General features: G+C 30.1%; 2 protein-coding genes across 4 annotated transcripts in view; one reads left to right on the forward strand and one right to left on the reverse strand.

The window, feature by feature from the left end:
• The window catches only part of pns (pinstripe), a 56,383-nt gene extending 49,724 nt beyond the window's left edge, over window positions 1-6,659 (forward strand). Inside the window, 4 exon segments of the mRNA XM_067286223.1 lie at window positions 5,746-5,869; window positions 5,939-6,131; window positions 6,196-6,326; window positions 6,329-6,659. Coding sequence (XP_067142324.1) covers window positions 5,746-5,869; window positions 5,939-6,131; window positions 6,196-6,326; window positions 6,329-6,378 — 498 coding nt within the window. The 3' untranslated portion in view covers window positions 6,379-6,659.
• Window positions 5,938-25,732, reverse strand: part of LOC136988343 (deformed epidermal autoregulatory factor 1 homolog) — a 28,811-nt gene continuing 9,016 nt past the window's right edge. For 2 of the 3 annotated variants that reach the window (XM_067286224.1, XM_067286226.1), the window contains exons 4-9: window positions 17,169-17,246; window positions 14,862-14,965; window positions 14,653-14,784; window positions 12,517-12,681; window positions 9,493-12,449; window positions 5,938-6,140 (exon numbers count right to left, since the gene is read on the reverse strand). In XM_067286224.1, coding sequence (XP_067142325.1) covers window positions 12,300-12,449; window positions 12,517-12,681; window positions 14,653-14,784; window positions 14,862-14,965; window positions 17,169-17,246 — 629 coding nt within the window. In that variant the 3' untranslated portion in view covers window positions 5,938-6,140; window positions 9,493-12,299. The remainder of the gene's footprint in view (window positions 6,141-9,492; window positions 12,450-12,516; window positions 12,682-14,652; window positions 14,785-14,861; window positions 14,966-17,168; window positions 17,247-25,732) is intronic. The other variant, XM_067286225.1, reaches the window with a different exon arrangement.

Raw genomic sequence — 25,732 nt, forward strand, 5'->3', positions numbered from 1 at the left:
TGGATCTATATAAACTGGACTTGTTTTACTGCTTGCTTCCTGCATTATTTCAGTTACTTGGCTAATCCAAAAATCTGCTAATCCAAACAGGGCTCAATTCCAATTAGTTTGGACTAGCAGGATTCTACTTGAAAACAAAATTTTTTAAAGTTACTTTTTCTATTTCCTATACTACAGCATAGCTACGAAGATCTCAGTCCTAAAACGAACTTTAAATATTTCATTTGGATATCTATATTGTTAACATCTCATATCTGACCATTGTGCCAAATATCTTCATAAATGAGTATATAGGGATCTTGAATTTGCTGGATATAACACTGTTTACAATTTGACATATACTATATTAGAACTAGTTTTTACATATTCAGAATGAGCTCATAGACTTTCTACTAAATGTTAATATCATACCTAAATATGACACTTTGCACTTTTCTTTCTTAGAACAAGTACCTCTAGTTATAAAGATGTAAAAAATAAGCTAAAAACTATTATTTTTTAAAGCTGAACCACAATATTGATAACCACAATGTTACCTTTCTATAATTCACTAGCTGAATTTGCCAAAACAATGATATCATTTGCATACAACAAACATTTTATCACTGGATTTAATTGAATACCATAAAAATCTTGTGCATCTCTTTATTTAGTGCATCTCTTAAAGGCAAAAAGAACTAGGCTCAGAATATAGCCCTACTGTACTCCTCTTGCACATTTGAATTTTAGGCCTATTTTACCCTCACCAGTACACTAATGTTAATATTAAAATTTACTGTAGTATCATAAGTATAGTAGATTTTAACACTATTAACATTTTGTTACCAATACCAAAATTTGTTACCAATACCAAATTTTGTCAGGTACATCCACAACTCATTTTGAGGAACCAAATGAAATGTAAAAGGCATTTAAAAAAGCAGCATATAATTTTCCATGTTTTTACACAATTTTCTATACACAAGATGATCAGTTGTAGAAAAAAGTCTTAAGAAATCCAGATTGTAATCCAGAAAAATAAATTACAAATCTGGACTGATTTGTCAGTACAGTGAAAACTGCTTAGGCGACCACCTGCATTTGATGGGCAAAAATTTTTGGCATGGAATAGTTTTTACATAGTCTTCGTATAAGTTACCCGTATTAAATGACCACCTGTGTAACACGACTGCAAGCATCAATTTTTGGTCCAAAATGGCATACAACAACTGTAATAAGCGACCACTTCTGCAAATATATTTAGTCTAAACTCTTGTTCGAACCCACCTTGAGCCCTTTTCCCACCCTTAAAATTAGGTGCAGGTGTTAATGAATTAGTCTAGCAACAAAGGAAATTCATTTCAGTTTGTTCGAAATTGTCCTAAAAACGAAATATGAAGTGCTGTCATTAGAAGATCGCGTTAAAGTTATCAAAGAAAGTGAAAATGGTTTATCACAACGGCAGTTAGCAGCAAAGTTTAACTGTCAGGCAACCTTCCATTTTTGATTCCGCGATTGACAATCGTGGAATGTAATGAAATCGTATTATGAGAAAAAATAATAAAATTGTTTTATTATTAATTAATAATTTTTCTTATTTTACTTAAGAAAATATTAAATATTAAAAAAATACAGTATTTTTAAAGTTAAAGTAAGATTAAACTAACGAAAACCAAAGTGTTGGGAGAGATATGACACGCTTGTATATCAATATCGTAAACTACATATGTAACTGAGGAGTGAACGAAAAGAATCAAATTGAATTAATTAAGTCGGAAAAAGAAAGTGCGCATTATAATCGAGAAAATGCGAGTATTGTATTAATCTTTATAATATTGGTATTAAATCTGTCTTATAAAATCACGACAACTCTTGTAAATTGAGTTATCCAATAAGAATAAAATACAATATCAATATAGCTCTATCATTGAAAAAATTCCCTTATTTTTGTTCGCCTAGAGTTTTGCTTAGTAGAAATGGCTAAAAAGTGTTCAAAATACGTACGGAAACACGGTATTACAGCACCACCTGTATTGGACGACCACCTATCAAAAAGACCACTTTTTGAAGGAACTGTGGGTGGTCGCCATAGACAGGTTCTACTGTATTATGTAAAATATTAGCAAAAATTTTACTTACTCTAGACAATATTATAATCCCTCTATAATTAGAAGGATTCCCTGGATCCTCTCTTAAAAATCTGCACTATTCATGATGATTTCCACTCTGATGGTTATTTGTCCAAAGATTGTCATAAAAATTTTTTGTAGCTTCATCCACTGCTTCTTCCTGGCAAATCAGAAGATTTACCACATTTCAAGTATGTTTTAGTGATATGCCATAATCCAATCCATTCAGTAAATTTTCAAAATGATTTCATATAACTAGTAATCATATCTTACAGTGCTTATATAGTTTATATAAAATGCTTACTATTTCCTCTGAGCATAGTCATACTAGAAATTTGTTCAATTTTACAAGAAACTTGACTGTGTAAATGGTAAAAGTGCTATTTGTAATATCATTAAATTTTCATTGATGTGGTGCTTTCTTCACATTTTCAAATTCTTATTTTTTGCACATTTATAGTCAAAATTATATTATTGACAGTTTATAAGATTGTCTTGTTTAGTATTAGGGTTTCTCTAACGGGATCCCAGCTGTATTTTAACATGGAAAATTCTTCTCATCCCGGGAAATCCTGCAAATTCCTTAAAAGTTCACTTTTCTCTTATTTTGTGTTAAGGTTGAGGAAATTTTGCAAATAGAAAGTATAATTAACTCAAACAGTCAGCATTAGTGATGTAACGAATATTCGGTTACTACTTTGTATTCGGCCGAATACCGAATACCTAAAAATAGGAGTAAGAAATAACAAAAACACAGTAAATTAATCATTTTGGTAACTTTTATTAATGCTGAACATTAAATTATAATTATTAAAGTTAATAAGAAATAGCATCTAACTCTAGTATTAAATTATTTCGTAAATAATCATAATATAGCCTTTAACTAGCCCGATATCTTATGGCATTGATGGCGTGTAGGTTAGAATGTATCGGGCATTAATGCTATTGTTTAGTTAATTATGTTATATTTGTATTTGCGTATATTTTAATATTTTTTACGCTATTTTAAAATGATTTACGAAATGTTTTATTGAAACTTATCATATTTAATGAAAGTCATCTTCCAAAAATATATAAATAATTCTAACTAATATATAATTTATTTTATATATAAAGCAAAGAATGAGCATTTCTCATTATATACAAAAGATAACCTTTAAAATCATGTTAATTTTAAAAATATTGTCAAAAACAATAGCAACAAAATATTACAAAACTTTTCAAATATATTATTGGGGGTTTCTATTTGTGCTGTTCCACAACTGGGGAGAAACTAGACCTTATGTCCCCACTAAAGTATATCCTTAGGGTACTATTCAGTCTACAAATACTTAGTAAAAACAAAATTTTAGTGCTTAAAGAGTTAAAAAGATCAATTGCAAATAAAATAACTTATAACTTACATCTAAATCATATCTGCCGAATCATATCTGGCTATTTACGACTATTACATAAATTATAAACCAATTTGGCACTAGAGGTAGACGTTAAGTGCCATCTCATATTAACTTTAATAATTATAATTAATTTAAATAATTTAGACCTACTGGAAGAAAAAATCATAGTGACAGCAGGCCAATAGAGAGCAGGGTGCGCAATCCTTACCAATTTTCGTACATGCGTTAATCAAGCCGAATAGTTTGGCCAAATATTCGGTCATTCAGCCACGCTCCTGGCCGAATATTCAGTATTCAGCCTGAGGCTGAATATACTATTCGTTACATTACTAGTCAGAATACATTTGTATTTATTAATTTTAAGCCTTCTTATTAGTTTTTTAAATTTTTGCTTGTTATGGAATGTCACAGATTGTTAATAATGAATATGTAGCCTATTTATGGCAGGACTCTGAAAATTCTTTACTTGTCAGAACCTGTAATATCTTGAATATTACAGGTTCTGATGCTGTCTTCATTTTTAACCATGCCCAGTAGCTTCAATAACTGCATTATGCCAGGTTATGCATATTGGGCAAGGATAGAATCAAGTAAGATGTCTGCAAGTATGAAGTTTTTCTTCATAAACCTGATTTATTAAAGCCAAACAAACTGTTGAATTATCGGGCTAAAAGCTTGATGCCACTATTAAAGCAGCTGAGGTAGACAAATCAAGAATACTAGACAGCAAAAGAAGTACTGCAACACATCTCAAAAACAAATTAGAAATCTTTGCGGCTACAGGTGAAAACACACACATAACATCTGTCTTCTCTTAAATGCATTAAAGACAATTCCACACGAACACCCACATCAATTGAATTGGAAAGGGTATTCTCAGTAGTAGAACTTTTCATTATTAAATTAAGAATCAGATTGAGTGATTGTAGTATTAACCATCTTTGCTTTTTAAAACGTTACAAAATATTATTGCAAAATTTTTATATTGTTTAAAAAAACAAAAATTACCTTCTAAGTTAGAAGTTTGATCTAAGCTGTTTTTGTAAGCAGTTTCCAACAAACTGTAGAAATTTTCACAAACAGAAAAAATTTATTATGTAATTCAAGAGTAATTTTTAATACATATTTTACACAGCATTATTATTATTTTGGAGGTTGCGGGACACACAGTTAGGTTGATCGATAGTCGGGTCTCAACAGAAAGAAAATTAAGTATGTAGTTTTTTAAAATCACTTGTGATAGTTTTAATATGGCCCTAGGGGCCATATTAAAACTATTGCCCTAGGGTCGCCAGAATTTTTTAACTTGTAAAGGGGTCACGTATTCAAGAAGGTTGAAAAACAGTCTTAGACTTTGTTCTGAGATAACAAATTAAAAGTTGTCATTAAACCTTATTATATGACTGCAAAACAAGTAAAAAACAAATTCCATGTATGTGTTGTTAGGGGTAGTATTCTCATACTATATAGCAGAGGTGGGCAAGCAAGAGTTCAGTGGGAGCCGAAATGTAGGTTTTGCAAAATGCATGGGAGCGCACCAACTTGGAAATAAATTACTAAATATTACATATATATAATTACATATTTTGACAAAATTGTGGAAATAAAATTGTAAAAATAATAATAAAAAGCAGAAATTGACATTTTCAGCAAGAGCCGCATTTGCCCATGTCTGCTATATAGCATCAGTAAGTAAATGTAATAAATCATATAGCATACATTATACATCTCTGCATAATTTTACTTTCTGAAATTTTATCTAAGCCAGTTTATCTGTATTTTATGGTTAGTACAGCACTTTCAGAAAATATTTATAATAGTATGTGCTGCTATCAAAGTTTGACCTATCCATATTCATATGCAGCTAAAGAATGACTGCTTATGCCTTTCTGCTCATCAACACAAACTAAGGCTCGTGACCTGGAAGTAAATAACAGCAAACAGATCAAAATAAAAGTGATTCTTTGCTAGAGCTTACTTGGACTCATCTACAACTTTATTTCATACTTACATTACATTTGGATATTAGAGAAAATGAGAAAAATCATCATTTTATGGATTATCTTAAGCACAAAATATTTTTATATAAAGAAAATTTGCTTGCTTCTAAACAAATCATCATAAATTACATTACAGAATAACAATAATTTCAAATTAGAACCAGATTAAACTTTTGCACAGTTATAAAGTTTCTTATAATATTTCAACAATAGATATTGATGTATTTTATTTTGTTTTAGAGAGGAAGTTTAACTATTCTTCTCTGTGGTGAACTAGGACTCGTCTATTGTTTAGAACAAGTATTTTTGTATGGTTTCCGTGCATCGAGGTTTTTTAGACAACTTTATCTATGGGATTTTTTTGGTAAATCCTCTTAAAATTATAAATAAAAGATTAAGTGCAAAATATAAATTTTAATTGTTTAAATTACAGTCAAAGTTAGAAATTATTTTGAAAGCAGTCTTCACGAAGATGAAAATGTCATTCTTGGATCCGTCACCTCAAACTGCCACGAACACATCGTCGTCATGCGATCTTACTGTCGACTCATAGGAAAGATCGACAAGGCCTCTCCGTCAGTAGGGAAAGATGGAAAGTTTCAATTATTTATCTGTCTGGCTGCCAGGTGAGTAATCTACAATGTAGTAATAATTATTAAGTCACGACTCTTAAGTTTATTGTCATTGCAGAGATCATCTATTACATCGGATGTTACTTCACATTGCCTCCACTCCCGTGACTGTTAGTATGTATGAAGAGCAGTCATTTCTGAGAGATCCAAATCTAGTGACTTTTCTTGTACAAATATTAGAATCTCTCTCAGATTTGGAATAACGTTAGAGACATCACTAACGAAAGGCATTGAACATTGAAAACAAAAAAAATGTACAAATTTTTGTATTATCGGATCTTAATTTTTCTTTTTTTTTTTATTACACTTGTACATAATGACCAACGTTTATACAATATATGATAGACAATGCTCAACACAAACACATGGACCAAGTCACAAATCATTGCAAATATAAATGTGCTACTTAATTTATTTATTTCAAAATTTCAAATTCTGCACTTGAGCATCTGCATATAGAATTATGTACATTATTGTAATATGAAATATTGTTTATAATAAAAGAAAAAACATCAAATCTTATTTCTGTAACTTTTCCATTATAAAAATGTCCTTTAGTTTCAGAAACATCAAAAAATCTTAATCAAATACAGAATAAATGACTGGTTTCAATTTCTGCCCATCAGGAGTGGAGTACAGCAAACTATATCACAATCCAAAATTACTCAGATAATTCCTTGTAATTTTTCACATCAATTACAAAATCTGATTTCTCTGTGATTATATTACAAGCATAAAAAATTTGTTTATGAAATCAATTTCTATTTTACTAATACAGGTACTCTCGCTTAACGACCAATCAAGTTTCGACCTGCAATTCAGGGAATCCCTTTTCTCAGCTTGAGTGTCGATCAGTGGCGAATGGTGACATGCGTACTATAATAGTCTTTTTATGAATAAATTTGAAGTTTGTTGCATAATTTATATAATTTTACAACGATCCTATATTCCTGGCACCAGCTCCTCGCTTAATGACGTAGTCATCAGAATGAAACTTGGTTGTAAAGTAAGGAGTACAGTACCTGTAGTATCTCCCCTCTGTATTGGTGGTATGCTCAACCCATCCCTTATAAATGGAAAAGTTTGGGCATCACTAGAACAAGATTTGAAATTTAACGTTAAATTGATGACAAACTTTATTTCTTTAAAGTAAAATTGGTCATTTTGTAACTAAAACACTTCAGGTTAAACAAAATAATCATTTAATAATCATCATTATGATAATTATGCTGGGCTTCTGTTTGAACTAAAAATTGCATTTTATTTTTTTTAGACAAAGTTTGTATACACTGTAGTTAGTCTCCTGTCCTGAGCCTTCCACATCCAGTTTGCATTTTACTGGTGTCACGCCCCTGTACATCATACTTCTCCTGATAACAATCATCTAACTCTATTCTTGAGATTAATAAAGGACAATCAGTCAAAACAAATGACAGTGGGGATGTACAGGTCTGCAATTGAAAATTGCAGCCCAATTATATAATTAAAGATGTTACATTACAATCATTCAAAATCCAACTACCCAGCATAGATGAAAGTACAATGTATCTCTCTCTCATATACCATCATCAAAGATCTCAGAAATTAAACAACACTGTAATACTCTCTGCAGCACTTTGATGGATATAATTATATAAAAACTTACAAAATTGATAATCAATTCACTGAAAAATTTTTAACACCACCTTCATCCAGTCGTGTCTTCAATTACAATACACTTTTTTGTAAATTTATAGATTAGTGTATATGTCCAGGATTCATACATACAGTGTGTGTCAATAATTGTTATGTTAATTATACCAAACAAAATTTCAAGTTACATTGATTATATTTTCTCCTAAACCAGTGATAGTAGCCAAACAAAGTAACAGTAATGTGACACTGTTTCTAAAAAAATGTCTGTGATTGTGTTTGCCAGTCTTTAAATACTGTTTTAATCTACTTTTTATATAATTATACTTTTCTAAATTATTTTTAAGGAATGTTGTAATCATGCATGCGAGTCAGTATTACAACAAACAGTACACCTCTTCACTTTTGATTTATTCTGTATATGATACACACACAGTCTGGAGTGTTCAAAATTTATAGCAAGCCTAACTAATTTAGTAATTAAAAAAATAATTTCAATATTAGTTAGGCTTGCTATAAATTTTGAACACTCCAGACTGTGTGTGTATCATATACAGAATAAATCAAAAGTGAAGAGGTGTACTATTTGTTGTAATACTGACTCGCTGGTCGACTCGCGTGCATGATTTCTAAATTATTTTCCTCCCCCACTGGCCTCACTTGCCAAGTTGCTGACACAAAACGTTTATATAAAAGCAGATTTCTTACAGAAAAATCTGGAATATCAAAACAAAATATTTTATACGCTACAGAATGTCAAGTTCAATACTCCATATGGTATCAAAGCAGGCAATTCATTTAAACACCATCTGCACATTTAAAAAGTTCTGGGATTAGACTGGAGTATACGAACTTCCAATGCAAACTAGAAGTCGTGCGATTTCAATTCAAACCTTGAAAGAGTTAATGACTGGCATGACTCTGTTGCTAATAGGAAAAGTATGTATTTTAAATAAAAATAAATTTTAAAAATATGTTATGAAGTTTAGACTATTTACAAAAATTTTTACATTTTTGAGTTCATCTTTTAATCCTTTACACTACTCCAGAAGTAACAGTTACTATGGTTATTTTGAAGAATAAACTTCTTTCACAAAAGGTAAAATAGGTAAAAAATTCACAAAGTTAAAAATGATCCAGTGCCAGCCTTTTATTAGAGGTTCTGACACTTTTCCATTAAAAATATGGAGGTTCTGACACTTTTCCATATGCGAATGATGTGAAAAACTCGTATCTACCATCAGAGGGCTAGAAGCAGTTATAAATTGGAAAAGGATAGTATGGTGAGAAGAATTCTTTGTGTTTTTAATGGAAAAGTGTCATAACCTCTAATAAAAGGCTGACACTGGATCGTTTTTAACTTTGTGAATTTTTTACCTATTTTACTTTTGTAAAAGAAGTTTATTCTTCAAAATAACCATAGTAACTGTTACTTCTGGAGTAGTGTAAAGGATTAAAAGATAGACTCAAAAATGTAAAAATTTTTGTAAATAGTCTAAACTTCATAATATGAAGAAATAATATCCTGAGTCAACATTGAAAATTTAAGAATGTTTAAAAATTGCAGTCTGGCATTGTGATGAGGTCACAATAAACAATTGCTTGTTTAAAATGTTTTCACATATCAATACCACACCAGTTCTGGAACTTTTTGAATGTAGCATGATTATTATTAATAATTTGTTCTACATTATAAACGATTTAAATTATGAAAATTGCTTACCTGTCTTGCAATTTGTAATACTTTATAGTGTTCCAAAATTTAGGACTGGACCTTAGTTATATATAAATTATGAATTCTTAAATCATCTTTAAACTGCCATTTCCTTCTTTAAAAGAAAAATCATCAACAAAAATATTTTTCACGAAATTTTTATTAATTATCATGAAAGTATAACAAATACATGAAAAATATTACAAAATCGTTTTACTAATAAATAAAACTTTTAGGTAAATAAGAAAGTCTTACTGGAAACCTTTTCTTGTAATTAATCTCTCATACACACAAGTACACGCGCACACATCCTACGAGACTCAAACTTTCCATAAATTAATCTTTTAAACTAATCTAGTTTAATTTCTGGCAAAACTATTTTAACAGCATCAGATCTAAGTATAAAATCTGTTTTGAATTTTTTTCATTATTCTATATATTACAATTTTTATACACAATCAGTTTTCCCCCTCTTATAAACTGATATCTTATGCCTAGCTTTAATTTTTTACAAAAACAAAAATATCATGATTATAATGTCTTTGAATGTTTTTAGGCATTGAAATTTCAGGCACTGAGTTGTCGATTATTTACGTACGATCACTCGATCGAAATTCCGTAAAAAAATTATTGCCGAAAGATTTAAATTCTATAAATTTCGATAAGCTGTATGAAATTTAAAATATTTGCCCACATTTGGGTGACCTTTTTATATATGCAAAATCTTAACAGATGAAGAAACACACCTTAAGTATATAAAGAAAAAAGTTTTAGCTATAATAATCTAAGGGACATATATTATTTATGTAGCCTCAAAAAGAAATAAAGTCTAGTATCGTTAATTTTGGTGTTGCGACGAACCCCACGCTCTTTATGCACCATTATTTCGGTGGAAATTAGAGCAAGTAATAGTGGCGAGGGACTATAAAAATTATTTCTCGATGTCAAAAGTTATTTACATAATTCTAGAATCTACGGTTTATTAAGTTTCGTCTGTATAAAATCCGTATACAAATTTTTGGAGAATGAAATTATTACCGACGCTGCGTAGTTTTTTTGGTAGATAAGCTAATGGTTCCCGGCAATTTAAATATCAGTGTAATAAATTTTGTCAAACTTAACAACTGTTGTAATTTTATAATTACACATTAGTCGTACTTTACGGCTAGATTAACAAACAAAATAGACAACAGAAAACAGTGTACCTCCAATTACAAAAATTGCTAATTTCGACTTTTCCTACCGGAAAAATCTATCGTTTGCTTACAGCATCATTCCACATCATTTAAATATGAAGTAAAATCAAGTTTTTAAAATTTCCCAGAAATATAAATCTTACAAGCTTGACCAAAATGACCAAACACAAAGTGTTATTGACTATTCTAGTTTTAATTTATATAAAAATTTTGATCTCTTAATTTGAATGTTTTCAGTGTCTTAATTGTTTTTGAAAAACAGCTCTAATTTATTAAAATAAATTAATTTTTTCTTCTTCTGATAGAAGACAGTATAATACAGGGGTGGCAAACCTTTTTGAGCCTACGTGCTCTATAGTAAGCATAGTTTAAAAGATGTTTATGCATGCCAAAGTTTTAGATTTCAAATAATGGCATTTAAATAAAACGAATATGCTTTAATTAGAATAAATGTAAAAATCCTGATCGAAAAAGACAGATGATAAATCAAGATTGGATGATAAATTACTTGCCACTTTGTGCTGTGTGCCGTAGGTTTGCCACCCCTGGTATATTTATATATTTTAAAATAAGGAATAAATTAATCTTAAAATAATTAGATTTTGAAAAATTTTCAAATTAAAAACATGATCGTCATATCATTTAATAATGACTTCTATAGTTCAGCAAATTTTATGTATTAATTTTGAATCTACCTTGATACATACATAAGTCCTTTAGAGATTTTTAAAAAATTTTTCTATTTCGTTATTTGTAAACTAGACTTTATAAGAAATGTTTATTAGTTACAAAAAATTAAAATGTATAATTAATATAAATATGAAGATTCTAGAATTTATATTCTTTCTCAATATCGAGTACTGTTTACATTATTTTTTTAACTTTAAAATAATCAAAACAAACTAGTTCTAAACAGTATCACATATAGATTATATGCTTTTTTCCTCATATTTGTCTGCAAATTTTGTTTGTAGGAAAAAAAACATATATAAAAAAAACTAAAAATCGTGATGAGTTTTATTGGTCCGTTAATTCTTTTTTCAATTTATTAATAAAAGAGGTCTTAGGAAGAGGAAGAAAACGGTCTGCCTTTAGCAGGTAATGTCGGAGCTTCTTGAAGGAAGTACGCATTGCTTCCAAAAACATAATTCAAGAGCATTCTTGATGTTATAAAAATAAGAATAGAAATCAGCATCCTTAATTTTAGCCAAATATTGTGACCATAGGACAAACTTACTTTTTAAGAGTGTAAAATAGATTATCGTAATTAGTCTACATTACTAAATCTCTCCCGTTATTAGCTACTTAAACCACATTATGCAGCTGTTAAATATAGTAATGCTAGAAAAGTAATTAATTTCTTAAAAACATTACTGCAGAAATATTAAAAATTTTTCCAACAAGAGGATCAAATGATATAATTAAATATATCAGAAACTGCTTCTAATATCTTTAGGGATATGTAGAGTTAACATTACTCGCATTTTTATAAAGTGAAAATAGATCTTGAGAGAAGATTGTGCCTGCAAGTCAGCTGAATTTATAAACGTAAGAATATATTTTCTTTTCATTTATAAAAATTTGTATAAAATAGCCTTTAGGAAAGGAACAATGCGACAATCAACTTTTTCCTATACTTTCTTCTTTGGACTTTGTACAGTCTTTCTCGTGGTTTGGCCAATCTTTCTGCTGACAGAACGTTCCGCAGTAAGTGACTTGATGACAACTCGTACATTCGAACAAAGATTCGCGGTTACAGTTGGCACATTTCTGAAAATAGAAAAATGAAAATTCTATCCGCGAGAAAGCAAACTCGAAAACTAATTCCTTCACTTACTTTAACAGTTTCGCTTCTCTCCATTATGACTCCTTCTAATTTTTCTTTTATTTCTTCCTTTGCGTGTTCTAGTAATTGTTGCAATGCGGCATCCTTTTCATTTTTAACCTCTAGAATTGCTTTTGATAAATTCACTTGCGCTTCTATTCTACAATTGTTAATTGCCTGAATAATATATTTATAATATTAATTTCCTTAAAAAGTATTCAAATTAGAAAAATTTTAGAATATGATTTTTCTATTTTGTATTGTTAAGCATTTAAACATTAATTCTATTTGAATCAAAAGAAATTCATAGTATTTTCAAATTAACTTGTTTACTAAATAATTATAAAAAATTCATTAATTTTTCAATAAGTACTTATATTTTCATTGTAATATTTATTTGTTTGACTAGTTGGAAAATGGAGAAGCATTTTTACTTGATGTGTGGGAGCTCCCTTACTTACAAACTTTCAGACTTAACGAACAATTTGATCATATGTCTAAAATTTAAATTTTGTATGAATTCTGAAGTTTTCTTGCTGATCTTGGGATGGTGTTGAAGTTAGTCTTTAGCCAGTAATTAATTATATATTAAAAATTTATTATTTATGTGAATTTATTTCTATTTTGAATTGCCATTTTTTGTTTTTGTAGAATTCTGATATTCCATTGTGTGCAATTTTTATAAATAACTTAATAATTCAACTTTTAAAATTAGCGCTTCAAAAAAAATGCACCAAAACATAATAGTAAATCTAGCAATGGAGATAAATGCAAGTGTAACCTATTATACCATGGAAACTAAACTTGACATTATAAAACTAAGTACATTAGGTGAAAAAACATGTCTGAAACAGCTGTTACTGCTACATAACTGTAAACAATAGTGAACAAGCATAATGTATATTAAAGGATCAAACACTGACAATGTGTGGTTATTCTGTATACAAATGTACTTTCTAGGTTAGTTTTTGACTCTCAAACATTTTAACTTAATGACAAAACCTTGGAAACTAACCTATTCGTAAGTAGGGAAGAGCCTGTATTCTCATTTTCTCTTAGTTAATAAGAGTTAAAAGTTTCAAGGTGGGATTGATAAAGAAAGGATTATAATTTTAGATTAAAGTGGCATATCAATATTTATCAGAAGAGAAAAATCAATTTCAGCAGTTTTGTTTAATGTAGAAATAATATAAGCATATTACTGTTTTTGCAGATGGCATGTGGTTAGCTCCTTGGATGTACAGGAGTATAGGAATATTTCTAATTACTCTTTTTATAATGAAATTCAGTATTTGTAATAAAAACATAAGTAGCATATTTTAATGTTTTTTGTTGTTGTTTATGGTTGCATAAGTGTCTAGGCAATCATCTGAGACTATTTAGGATACAGCATGAATTTATATTAATTTCATTTTATGGAGTAATTGCTGACAGACAAATGTTCGCATAAAACAATACCATACTGTATAAATATTGTCTTAAATCAGCATTATACAAGAGAATGTCTACTTTAAAATTGATTATTCTCATAACCAGGCTACTTTAATACTATTGTTTGATATAAAAAGTATTCTGTCTGTTATAATATGAGAGCTATTTTTTAAATAAGTTCTGTTTGTGAATGAGAGTGATGCACGTCCACTCCCAGCATGCTTTGCACGCATTTAGATGCCATCTGCAGCTGTTATTGTCTGTCTGTGTGCTGAGCTGTAGAAGTTTATAATGTTTAAGAAAATTGAGTTGCCCACCGACTGTGAGATACGATCTGTTATTTGATTTCAGCACAAAAGATCATGGCAACTGTCTTTTGGGACAGGAAAGGGACTTTGTTGTGTCTCTTGGCATAAAATCCACTAACAGTCAATTCTGATGCATATTGTGCGATCTTGAGAAAACTCCAGCATGCCATACAAGACAAGCGGCACAGTCTGATGTCTTCCGGCGGCAGGCGGCACATTTCTTTGAAGTCAGAATTAAAAAAATTGTTGAGCGGTATGACAAATGTTTGAACAAAAATGGAAATTGTGTAGAAAAAGTGGATAAAAGTATGTAGAATATGGGAAAAAATATATTTTAATGATATTTACAGTATTTTTCTTCTTATTAAAAAATACCCTTCATAAAAGTCATTTTAAATTTAATATATACCTCTGCCTTCTCTTTCTCCATTTGAATCCTGAGTTGTTGTAGCGATGCTTCACGAGCTGCAACACCCTGCGATCTAACTGCTTCTACTTGCTTTTGTAATTCCTGAACTTGATGAACTAAGTTTTTTACCATCTAAATAATTTAATTTTAAGAAATTTGTCTTAAATACTATATATCTTTTATTAAAATGTTTATAGAGTAACATTTACCTCCTCCAATTGCCACCATTGCCTTTGTTCACTGAAATCCAACTGGGTGGATGCTAAACGAGGTGTCTGAGGAGTGCTAACAGGAGTTACAATTACTGATTCTGCTAAAATGTAACAAAAATAGGAGCATATAAGATATTTGATCTATCAATGATTTATCTGATAATTGTAAATACTTAAAATACACATCAATCTCCATAGATCAGTGGTTTCCCAACTTATGTTCCATGGAACCTTAGAGTTCTGCAATAAAATTAGATTTCGAGCTTATGTACATAATGATGCATGTATGTAAAATTTATTTAAGTAAAATTTCAAAAATTACTAATATTCCATAGAAAAGGGGACCTATGCATTCTGCATGGCTCTCATTTGTAGAAAATAAAATCCATTGAATCTAATGGTGAGAAAATTGAATCACGTATTTGATTCTTTGTGTTTGAAAATTAAAGTGTTCATTCTTGTTGGAAAAACTGTTGTTGCCCAGAGAGCAGCAGTATTCAAATACTCAAGTGTTCATTTAGCAATTCACAAAAAAAAAACAAAACAAATACATTTGATTCTCCCACTAATTGAGCTAACACCACATCTACTGATGAAATAATCTACAAAAATTATCTTCAAATTAATTTATAATTTGAATTAGTATTATTTTCTTTTCCATCTTTTTTTATATATTCAATAAATTATTTTTGATTTCTTTATAAACACACAGTAAAAACTGTCAGATTTTAAAGCTTTGCACCTTGATGTTAACAATGTTTCCAACTATTGCTATAAATTATTATTTAAAATGTCTAATAGAGAAATTGACAAAAAATCCTATCTGCTGAGCCCCAATATATTGAGAATTGGAATATCTGCTAATTCTCCACATACAGGGAACTGTTGATGAGTGGATTAAATGGTTACTAAGCATCAAGATGGATATGAGAGGGACATCTGCTTTAAAAATATCATCATCAATGAACTAATAAGCATGCTTTGATGACAAGGTCATGACACAGTGACTGCAGTCACTTGATCATCATATGAGTCATCAGAAACAATAAGTGCTTCCTTTTTGTGAACAACACAGTCTTACATCCTAACTTTGAACTTGAAAATGTGAAATTGATTTTTCTGTCATCCAACACAACTGCTTTGTGCCAACTTCTTAACCAAGGAAGCAATAGAAACTTTAGAGTGTTTTTCCAACAATGTTAACTTCTACATCTTATAGGAGCAATGGACAGTTTGGACTGAAATGAGGATATGACGCTGACTGTACTGGATGCAAGCATCTGGACTGCTCAAGCACTCAGAAAGATGCAATCCAACAAAGAACTGCTTTGCAAAATGTGGCTTTTGCAGTAAAGAAAGTTACAATTCAAAGCAGTCTGCAAATGAAATGGAAGCTGAGATTGAATCAGCACTACAGGAGGTTGCTCCAGGCATAAGTGCAACTGGCTTCATAGCCATGGATGACATTGTCCTGATTGAAGATGTCTCCATCAACAAAATAAATTGCACCAATTTCATTCTGTACAGCATTTGCTCACATTTGAGAATTAAAACAATTTTCTTTCTTTACAGAAAATTGATGCAATTGGTTTAGAACTCTCAGTACAAATTGAAAGTCAGTTTTTTTGAATTGAAGTTGCATTGTGCAATTCAAAATCAATTTGTGGATTATTTTGATTAAACATAAGACTAAATGGGAAAATATTTTTGTTTTTTAAACTATTATTGTTAATTTCTTTTAATTCAGAAATTATTGCATAAAATTCAAAAAAATGCATTTAATGCTTTAGTAAGAACATGACATAAAGTCATTACCTAATAGCAGACATTTCCTATCAATGGATCTTTTTTTGATCCACTATTAGTAAATTAGAAATAGAATGAAAATCTTAATATTTGTTTCTGTATTTTATTGAAATGTACTATATTTTTCCAAAAACATTTTAGAATAAATAGATATTAAAATAAATAGTATTATAATACAGTAGACTCTCACTAATCCAAGGGCAATTGCCTATCACTTTCACTTCCATGAAAATGTTAGCCCTGTTACATATCCCATTTTCCTGTTTACTCTTGTTTCATTCCTTCATACAGTATTATTTTCTGCTAGCTTCAAAAAGAATTGGTATCAAAGGGCAAAAATCATGTCATTTGTGGACTTTAGACCCATACTTATATTCCCAGAAATCTGGAATTTCTTTGCAAGAAATGGCCCGATTAACAGCAGTCTACTATCCATATATATTCTGACCATATTTGGAATTAATGACTAATTACCAAAGTATAAATATTTTTGCTTACCTGCTCCATCAACAGTAGCAGTAACTACTTGAATAGTTTCACTGGCAGACAAAGTAGGAGCCAAAGTAACAACCATCGCTATAATATAAATATGTAAACCAAATTTTAGTACTATAAACTTTTTAGCATATACATCATAAAATTACATTTTTTTTTTAAGTTTATTAGTACAGTTTTTAACAATGCAACTTTAATGATATGAGATTTAAAATAATAAAATATTGCATTAAAATTCAAAATTTTCATCTAATATAACTCTCATTTGTTAAATTTACTTCATTATTGTATGTTATACAGGAATTTTATTAACTACAACATCTGGTTTAACTTAATTTTTTGTGGTTGTTTTACATGAACAAAGTTGACAGATCATCAGTTGAACATTCAAAAGTAAAACAGAATAATCTTTTATTACTTTTTGAACAATTATTATTAAATTATCACAATACTCGTTACATCAACTTGTAAGTAATTTATGCAGTTGTTCTAGAACAATGGTGCCCTGGACCAAATCAAGCATGTGAACGTATTTGACATATACTTAGAAATGATAAAAATAAGCCTACTTTTGGTATATATGCAATATACAAAATGTGTATGGTCCACATATCTAAGACTTATGTGCAATTTGATAAAAAGTTTGGACACCACTGTTCTAGAATGAAAAAGCTTATTCTAAAAATTTAATACTGAACACTATGATTTATTGTCATCTTTATTTAGAAGAGAATTGAATTCCATATCTTGGAGTTCTTCATGAATTAATATGGAGTGAATTATGAGATATTAATAACACTTATCAATTATAGTTGCACCTTCCATGTGTATTTCTGTTACAATGTCACTAATATCATCTATATTTACAGTAGCATGTTTTGAACTAAATCAAGAGTTAAAAATTACTTTACGATTTTTATAAATCTATGTTATTTAATTTAATAATTTTAAGCATTCTGTGCTTTCATTTTTATTCATTTTTTGCTGTTTGCATTTTTTTTCTTTTTTTCATTAAAATATTTTTCTTTTATGGAAGAGAAAAAAATGCAATGTTTTGCACCTGGGGATATGGAATAAAAGTTTTGTCATCATGTCTGTATGGTAAAGCAACTAGTGTCCTCAAACAAAAAATGACTGACACTTATGTTGGAAGAAGTAAATGTCTATCAGCATATGCTGGCAACTGTTATCAATTGTTTTTTAGCAAATTTGTATTAAATTATGTTATGTTAAATGGAAGATAACTGTATGTAAGTGTATAAATAAAACACATCTTTTATGATAAATATTATAATGCATTTTTTGATTATATTCATATAAAGTAATTCAAATATTACAGGTTAATTACATCATATTAAATACAAATCACAACCGTGTTTGACTACAATTGGTTCAACGACTACTGACACAAAGTATTAACAATGTAAATTTGAAAAAATTTTGTGAGTATAATGGAATTACATTCATCTTAAAGGAATATCCTGTTATCAATCATATATATGTATATACTGTATATAATTGTTAATAACAGGATGATCCTTATGCTGCACTATAATATTATATATAATATTACAGTACAGCATAGGAAAGTATAAGTTGTGTGTGTATAATCATGATAGTATTAATTGAGCTGCAATTTGAAACAGATGTAGATTATGAATTCGTCCATCTGTCTGTTCTTCCTTAACCTCAAGAATGGTGTTAGATAGAAGAAAGTTGATACCAGATATGGGAAGCTTAGGGGCGGAGGCCCCAATTAACTATATACAAACTTCTGCTTTGGGCCAAAAGTCACGTTACTTCAATTCAAAAATTTTTTCCTGAATGCAGTTAGATACATGACCAACATGACTTCATTGTTAACAGGAAAATTATGATGTACAGGAGCAAGACACTAATAAACTTATGTGCATTGTGATGAAAAACTGCAGCCCAGCATTGTGATGATAAAATATAATGAGCAATTATTGTGACAAGTCTGTCTTGTATTCTGCTTCAATTTCCAGGTTCTTCAGAGAAATGCTACACAACTCTATTCTTTCAAAACTTTATTAAACTTTTCTCAATTGAAACTTTTAAATAAGCAAATGGAAATTTGTTCTTCAAATTTGTGGCTAATTTCACTTAAAAACTATAGAGCAATCTTATAAATTTTATCATACAATTTAATAACATTAAACTAATTAAATCGTAACAATTCCTTTTAGAAGTCTTTTTGAATGTTCAACATTGAGTATTATATCTTCACTCCTTAGCTAAAAAACTTTTTGAATGCTTACTGAATATGCTCCATCTAAATTCAAACCATTACATGTTCAATTGTAGATACAGATTATGCTGTTTACATCAATTTTCAAACAGCTAAATCAGCAGGAAGATTGTAGACATTGCTACAGTGATTTTGACAAATGGCATAGAAACTATCATTGAAATAAATGATTTATCATCAATATATTACTTCTTTATGCTTTATTTAATATTACATTGAAATTACATTACTTTGTATCTTTACAGTCATATACAGGTACAGTACTCCTCACTTTACGACCTATCTGCTTAACAACCACTCGCACTTACGACCAATCAAGTTTCAACCTGCAATTCAGAGAATCTCCTTTCCCAGCTTGAGTGTCGGTCAGTGGCGAATGGTGACATGCACACTAAGCGTACTATTGGGTTGTTTGGAAAGTAATTTCACTTTTTCCATAGAAAAATAAACGCAATATTCTTATAATAAATAAATATTTTATTGAATTATATATTGACCATTTTGGTCAAATACCTGTTGTCATTGTTTCTGGTAGTAGCATGATTTCACATTCATAAAAATTTTGATTGTTGTTTACAAAAAACTGATCCAAGTGATTTTTGACATTGTCATTTCAAGTAAATGTCTTACAGTTAAAAAAGATTTGTATAGACCGGAACAAGTAATAATCTGAGTGTGCCCGATCTGGCAAATATAGTTGGTATGATAACACATCCCATCTAAGCTATAACAGTTTCTGACGAGTTACCAAACTTGTGTGAAATTTGGCATTATGATGGTAAAACACTACACTTTGTTTGTTGATCAATTCTGGCTTTTTCTGTTTGATGATATTACTCAATTTGTTTACTCAATGGCAGTACACTTTCGAATCAATTGTTAAATTGTCTGGTAAAAGCTCAAAAACAAATTTCTTTAAAATCCAACCATAGAGAGCATCTCTTGTTAATAACATGTGGAACCCATATATCGAGCTTTGAAACTAAACTAATTCATTTTAAGTAATAATAAACAGTTCAATTTAACAGATTTAATCTCTTAGTGATTTCACGTGTTGTTATACGGCAGATTGCTTCAATCAGTACCTTTATTTTGTTTTCATTGGCTTCAAATGGCCATTCAGAATGTGGTGTATCTTTCGATATTAAAATTGCCAGAATGCAATTTTGTAAACCAGTTTTGGCACGGTCTTTCTCTCAACACATCTTCTCCAAACATGTACCACAATTTTTTTCTTGTTTGAACAGCATTTTGGTTTTTTAGTTATAAAAAAGTAAAATATGCTGAAAATGACGCTTTTGATTTTCCAAATTTGATGGGACACCAAAAAAGAACAATTGTACAGAATCAAACAAAATTTTTTACAAATATGCCTTAAAATGTCAGCTGTCGAAGTGTATAATGAAAATATAGTTTAAAATAAAATTGGTTGGTAAGAATACATCTAATTCCTCTAGTAATAAGAAAACAAAATTACTTTCCGAACAACCCAATATAATAGGCTTGCACGTACTATAATAGTGTTTTTATGAATAAATTTAAAGTTTGTTGCATAATTTGTATAATTTTACAACGATCCTATATTCCCGGCGCAAGCTCCTCACTTATCGACCAATTCACTTAACAATGTAGACATCGGAATGGAACTCGGTCATAAAGTGAGTAGTACCTGTATAAATATTGATTAAAATATAAATTTATTTTTGACAATGCCTAAAATACTACTAACATTGTAAGGAACTGAGTCCGAACGTTATTTTTATTTTATTATTATTTCCGTTTTATTATCTTTTGTTTGGGGTTTATGTTTATTTAGGACGAAGGTTCCCCACCACTCTCTTGTTAGTAATGAAAAATGAAGATAAAACAACTCACGGAGAAATAAGCGCCATAGGAAACATCTTGCGCACTTGCGCTGCCCAGCGGAAGTAACAGTCCGCAGAAAAAAAATGGAGGGGGGAGTCCCCACAATCACTAGTAGAGAAATACTTGATAAACCGTCTTAAACATCCCAGAAAATTATGATAAATATTTTGTAAACGGTTTATAAGCTTTGTCGGAAACTTAAAGCTGCCAGAACAGAAAGTTAATGTTAGCAACTAAGTATGTAAATAAGAGGAGTAACCCAGCTCAAGTGTGACGTCACCTCACAGTATAAAACCCGTACGTTAACCGAAGAAGGAGAGGTGATTTCCAAACAGAGGTGAATTCCAAATCGAGGCAACTTTGAGAGCGAGGTAGATTCGAAAGCAAAGTATTTTCTGATAGAAGTCCAAATTGATAATTGGACGATCCAAGGTGCTAAAGAGGAGTTCGATTGACGATATCGAAAGGATTGAGGAAATAGTTTCTTCGTATAGTGAGGTGACGGATAGACGTTTAATTAGTAAGAGATTTTGTTCATAGTTTCTAAGTATTTGATTTGTTGAATTTCAAAGGGGAATTACTATTAAGTTAAGCTAAGTAGCTAAGTTTATTGTCAGGTTGACTTGTTGATTTTCGTTAATAAATTTTGTTTGGATTATTGACATTTGTACGTAGTACATTCTAGTTGCTTATTAAATATATTTGAACTTTTGATCTGACTTGATATTTATCGTTATTATTACTAATTTTTCGGTGCACGCTTAAAAGCCCAGGCCTGGCAAACTAATCTCGAATCCGCGTAAAGTACCCGTTAGGTTAACGGAAGTTTCACCGACCGTAATTATAGTCGGTTTCCTAAGATACTAAAATTAAGTACTTTACAACATTACCTAAATCAAAATTACATTTAACAAAATATTTACATTTATGACTTATCACTCAACTAGTTATTATGAATATTCTAAAATGAAGAGAAATAAATAGAGTTTTAGACTATCAATGCAGGATACAAATCTCAAGTTTGAACTAAGTTTAAACTGATTTATGATGAAAAAACTCATTTCTTAAAATTTAAATATTAAGCATTTTTTAAATTGTAGAAGGAAAAATGGATAATTTAAAAGAAGAAAAAGGTCCTTTATACTGGAATTTTATTGGTAGAATTCTAATATATGAAAAGAGTAAGAGCTTTTTCTCATTAAATTGTGTCTGAAATTGCTATTTTTTGAAATGTTAAACCTGACAATTTTAACATTTTTAAACATATAGAATTTAATCTACTTAAAAACTTTATAACAGAATTCCAATAGAAAAATGTCATTAATATATTAAAATATTAATAGACAAATATTAATGTAAAATTCGAAGTTTCACAACTTCTATTTATATTCAATTCAAAAGTTAGGAGTATAATTTAATAATGTTCTAATTGATTTCATGTAACATTTTTTATTTCTGTGACACAAAAGTGGAATCAAATTCAAAAAACATCTTGCATAAGCTAAATATTGTTTACAAATACTTAAGAGTATTGACAAAATTATGATTTTTACTTAATAAGCCAAAATCAAGTGAAATTATTTATTTTCTTTTTTAGAATTTTGAATGTACTTTAATCAAAAAGTATGTTATAACTTGTTAATGTGTTATCTATATATGCAAACAGGGGTGTGTTCTGGTCGTTGATGGTGCTGGCGCGTTTTCCAGACGAGTGTATTGGTATTGAGTTGTTGGATTTTGTAAACATAAATAGTTTAACAAGCCACTTTCAGAAAAAAATGGATGTTTAAGAATAGGTTATCCTTGCTTTTAATTATGTATTTATTGTTAATCTCTGGGATAGAAACAAATCCTGGGCTATAATCCCATTTGCCACAACAAAGCTGTCATACAGATGTGCAAAGAAAGGGGCATGGGAGGCCATGCAGAGACAATCCCAAAGTACTAGACAAAGCTAATCTATCAGAAGTTTTACTAAGTCAAGAATTCCATCAAGTTAAACAAGAACATGATAAATGTGATCCTAATGACGTGAGAACTACATAATAAATACAGGATTATTTTGATACGATACGAGAAATAGAATCTCCAGCATCAGAAGAACAGCAATATTCCTTGAAATCGATATACGAATTAATACAGGAAAAATTCACTCAATTAAATACAGAATTACATATAATCAAGTCAGAAGTCAATTTATTGAAAGAAGAAAACAGAGTTTATCAGGTTGAAACCATAAAAATTATACAAAAGTTACATGAAATGGACATAATAACTAAGGAAAACTCACAGACTAAAGGTATGTTTGAATTTTAATTGATCAATTAATTAATTAACCAATAAAAACATCGTAATTGTTAATTATCCGTTTAAAACTACTGACTACTTAAAAGAAATTGAACAATTCATTAATACGGAATTAGGCATATCAAATAACCCCATAGAAAGTTTAATTAAGTTAACAAATAACGATTTTAAACCAATTGTGAAAATTATATTACATTCTGTATATGCTAGAAACTTAATCCTTAAAGAATTCTGGACAAAGAAACCTAATTTTATTACAGAAGAAACGAAAAAAATATTATTTATGGTGGATCTGTGCAAAAGATTGAAGTTGAGAAAAAAAAATTGCAGACAATAGTCCAACAAGAAAAGGCTAAAGGCAACAAAATAAGAGTTAGAGATGATTACTATATTAGCAAAGAGATTGTTTATACATATGACCTCAATCTAGACAAAGTTATTCAACTAAAAGGTTTTTTAGGTATAAACTAACTAATACATTGGCCGTGTCTTCAAAAGAATCATATGATTTTGAAGATACGGCCAAGAATATAATATTGATGGGCCCAGAATTAAGAATTAAAGGAGACCTGAGTCAACTAAATACTTTTACAGAGGAAAACCAAATGTACTGATTTTTTCATTTAGCAAACCTTACGATATACAAATTGTATAATTTTGCAAAAATTTTTTGTAATCAACCACTCCAAGCTCATTTCTAACAAACTTAGATATACATAAAGCATTGTATATTCAGAAAACTTAAAGTTAACATGACTGTTTATTGTGTAGATATAAGTTATTTTGACATTATGTAACCTTAACACCCTGTAATAACAGGCTATGGCCTTATATGAATTAATAAAGATTTGATTGATTGATTGATATACAGTGGTGCCTCATATAACATACTTAATCCGTTCCAGGTGCACGTCCGTTAAGTGAAACGTCCGTTATACGAAACTGCATTTTCCCATAGAAATACATGTTAAAACATCTAATTCGTTCCGCAGCATAAAAAAATGAACATGGGGTGCGTTCTTTTATTCCTCCGCGTAACTCTGTGCGAGCAACATCTGTTTAAAAATTCCTGCAGAACGCGTTCCTAAATTCCGGTGGGAGTGCACGCCGTCAAACGGCAAAAATGGCCGCTTGTAGCAGAAGTTTACAGTAAAAAGCAACATGGCGTCCTCCATGGCTCAGACAGTTTCATTTCCGGGCCCATTACATGGTTTTATGAATGAGAATTTAGAAATTGTGAAAGCGTGAGTTAGCGCACGCGGTGATGTAAGTGTCTTTACAAATTTTTTTTCGAGGCTATTTTGAATGCTCTTTCAACAAATAATTCATTTTATGGTTAAATTTTACAATTGGGACCCTTCTTTTGCATTTTAAAGCTCATATTTTAGAATTATAGATTCCTCCATCACGATACTATCCATAGTGCGGGCGCCGCCATCTTTCTTTCTTTCACCATCGTTCCTAAATGCCTACAAACAGCAGCGCACTCCCGTAGTAGCGGAGACGCAGAGCGACCGCTATTAAAGAACGCACCCATGGAGAAGTCACCAATTATGCCGGAAAGTCCGTTGCTCGAGTCACGTAATGGCCAAACAGAAAGTCTGCTGTTCACAGTGTCCGTTATTCGAGGTGTACGTTATACGAGGCACCACTGTATATGCAAATGTTTGATGTTACAAAAAGAAAGCTATGTATGTTCAGGAGTGACTCGGCACTTGACTGACTTTCTGATGCTGTCTGATATGCCGAAAGAAGGAGAGAATTTTTTTGAGTCAAAATGTGATAGGTGACAAAACAGGTATTGTAACTTTAAGCCAGAAGAGAAAGCTGTTAAATATAGTGGAAGTACCCAGTGCCTAAAAAAAATTCAAAATATAGGTGTCAGTAGGGAAAGTCATACTATCTTCTTAGATAAGGATAGTTTGCTGCTGATGCTGAAATTCAAAGAACTTGGAGTCATCATCAATACAAAACACTGAATACTTAACCTCCATGCAGTGATCAAGAAAAAACCAGGAAAGTTAATAAGCATTTCCTTATTCTGCAATGAAGTGCATTTGCTCATTATTGGGTAGATTTAGAAGACACTGCAGCAAATGTACTAGGAAGTTTTATATATTAATAT

Source organism: Centruroides vittatus, unplaced genomic scaffold (assembly GCF_030686945.1).
Source record: "Centruroides vittatus isolate TY-2023 unplaced genomic scaffold, ASM3068694v2 scaffold_3293, whole genome shotgun sequence".
NCBI classification, from domain to species: Eukaryota; Metazoa; Arthropoda; class Arachnida; order Scorpiones; family Buthidae; genus Centruroides; species Centruroides vittatus.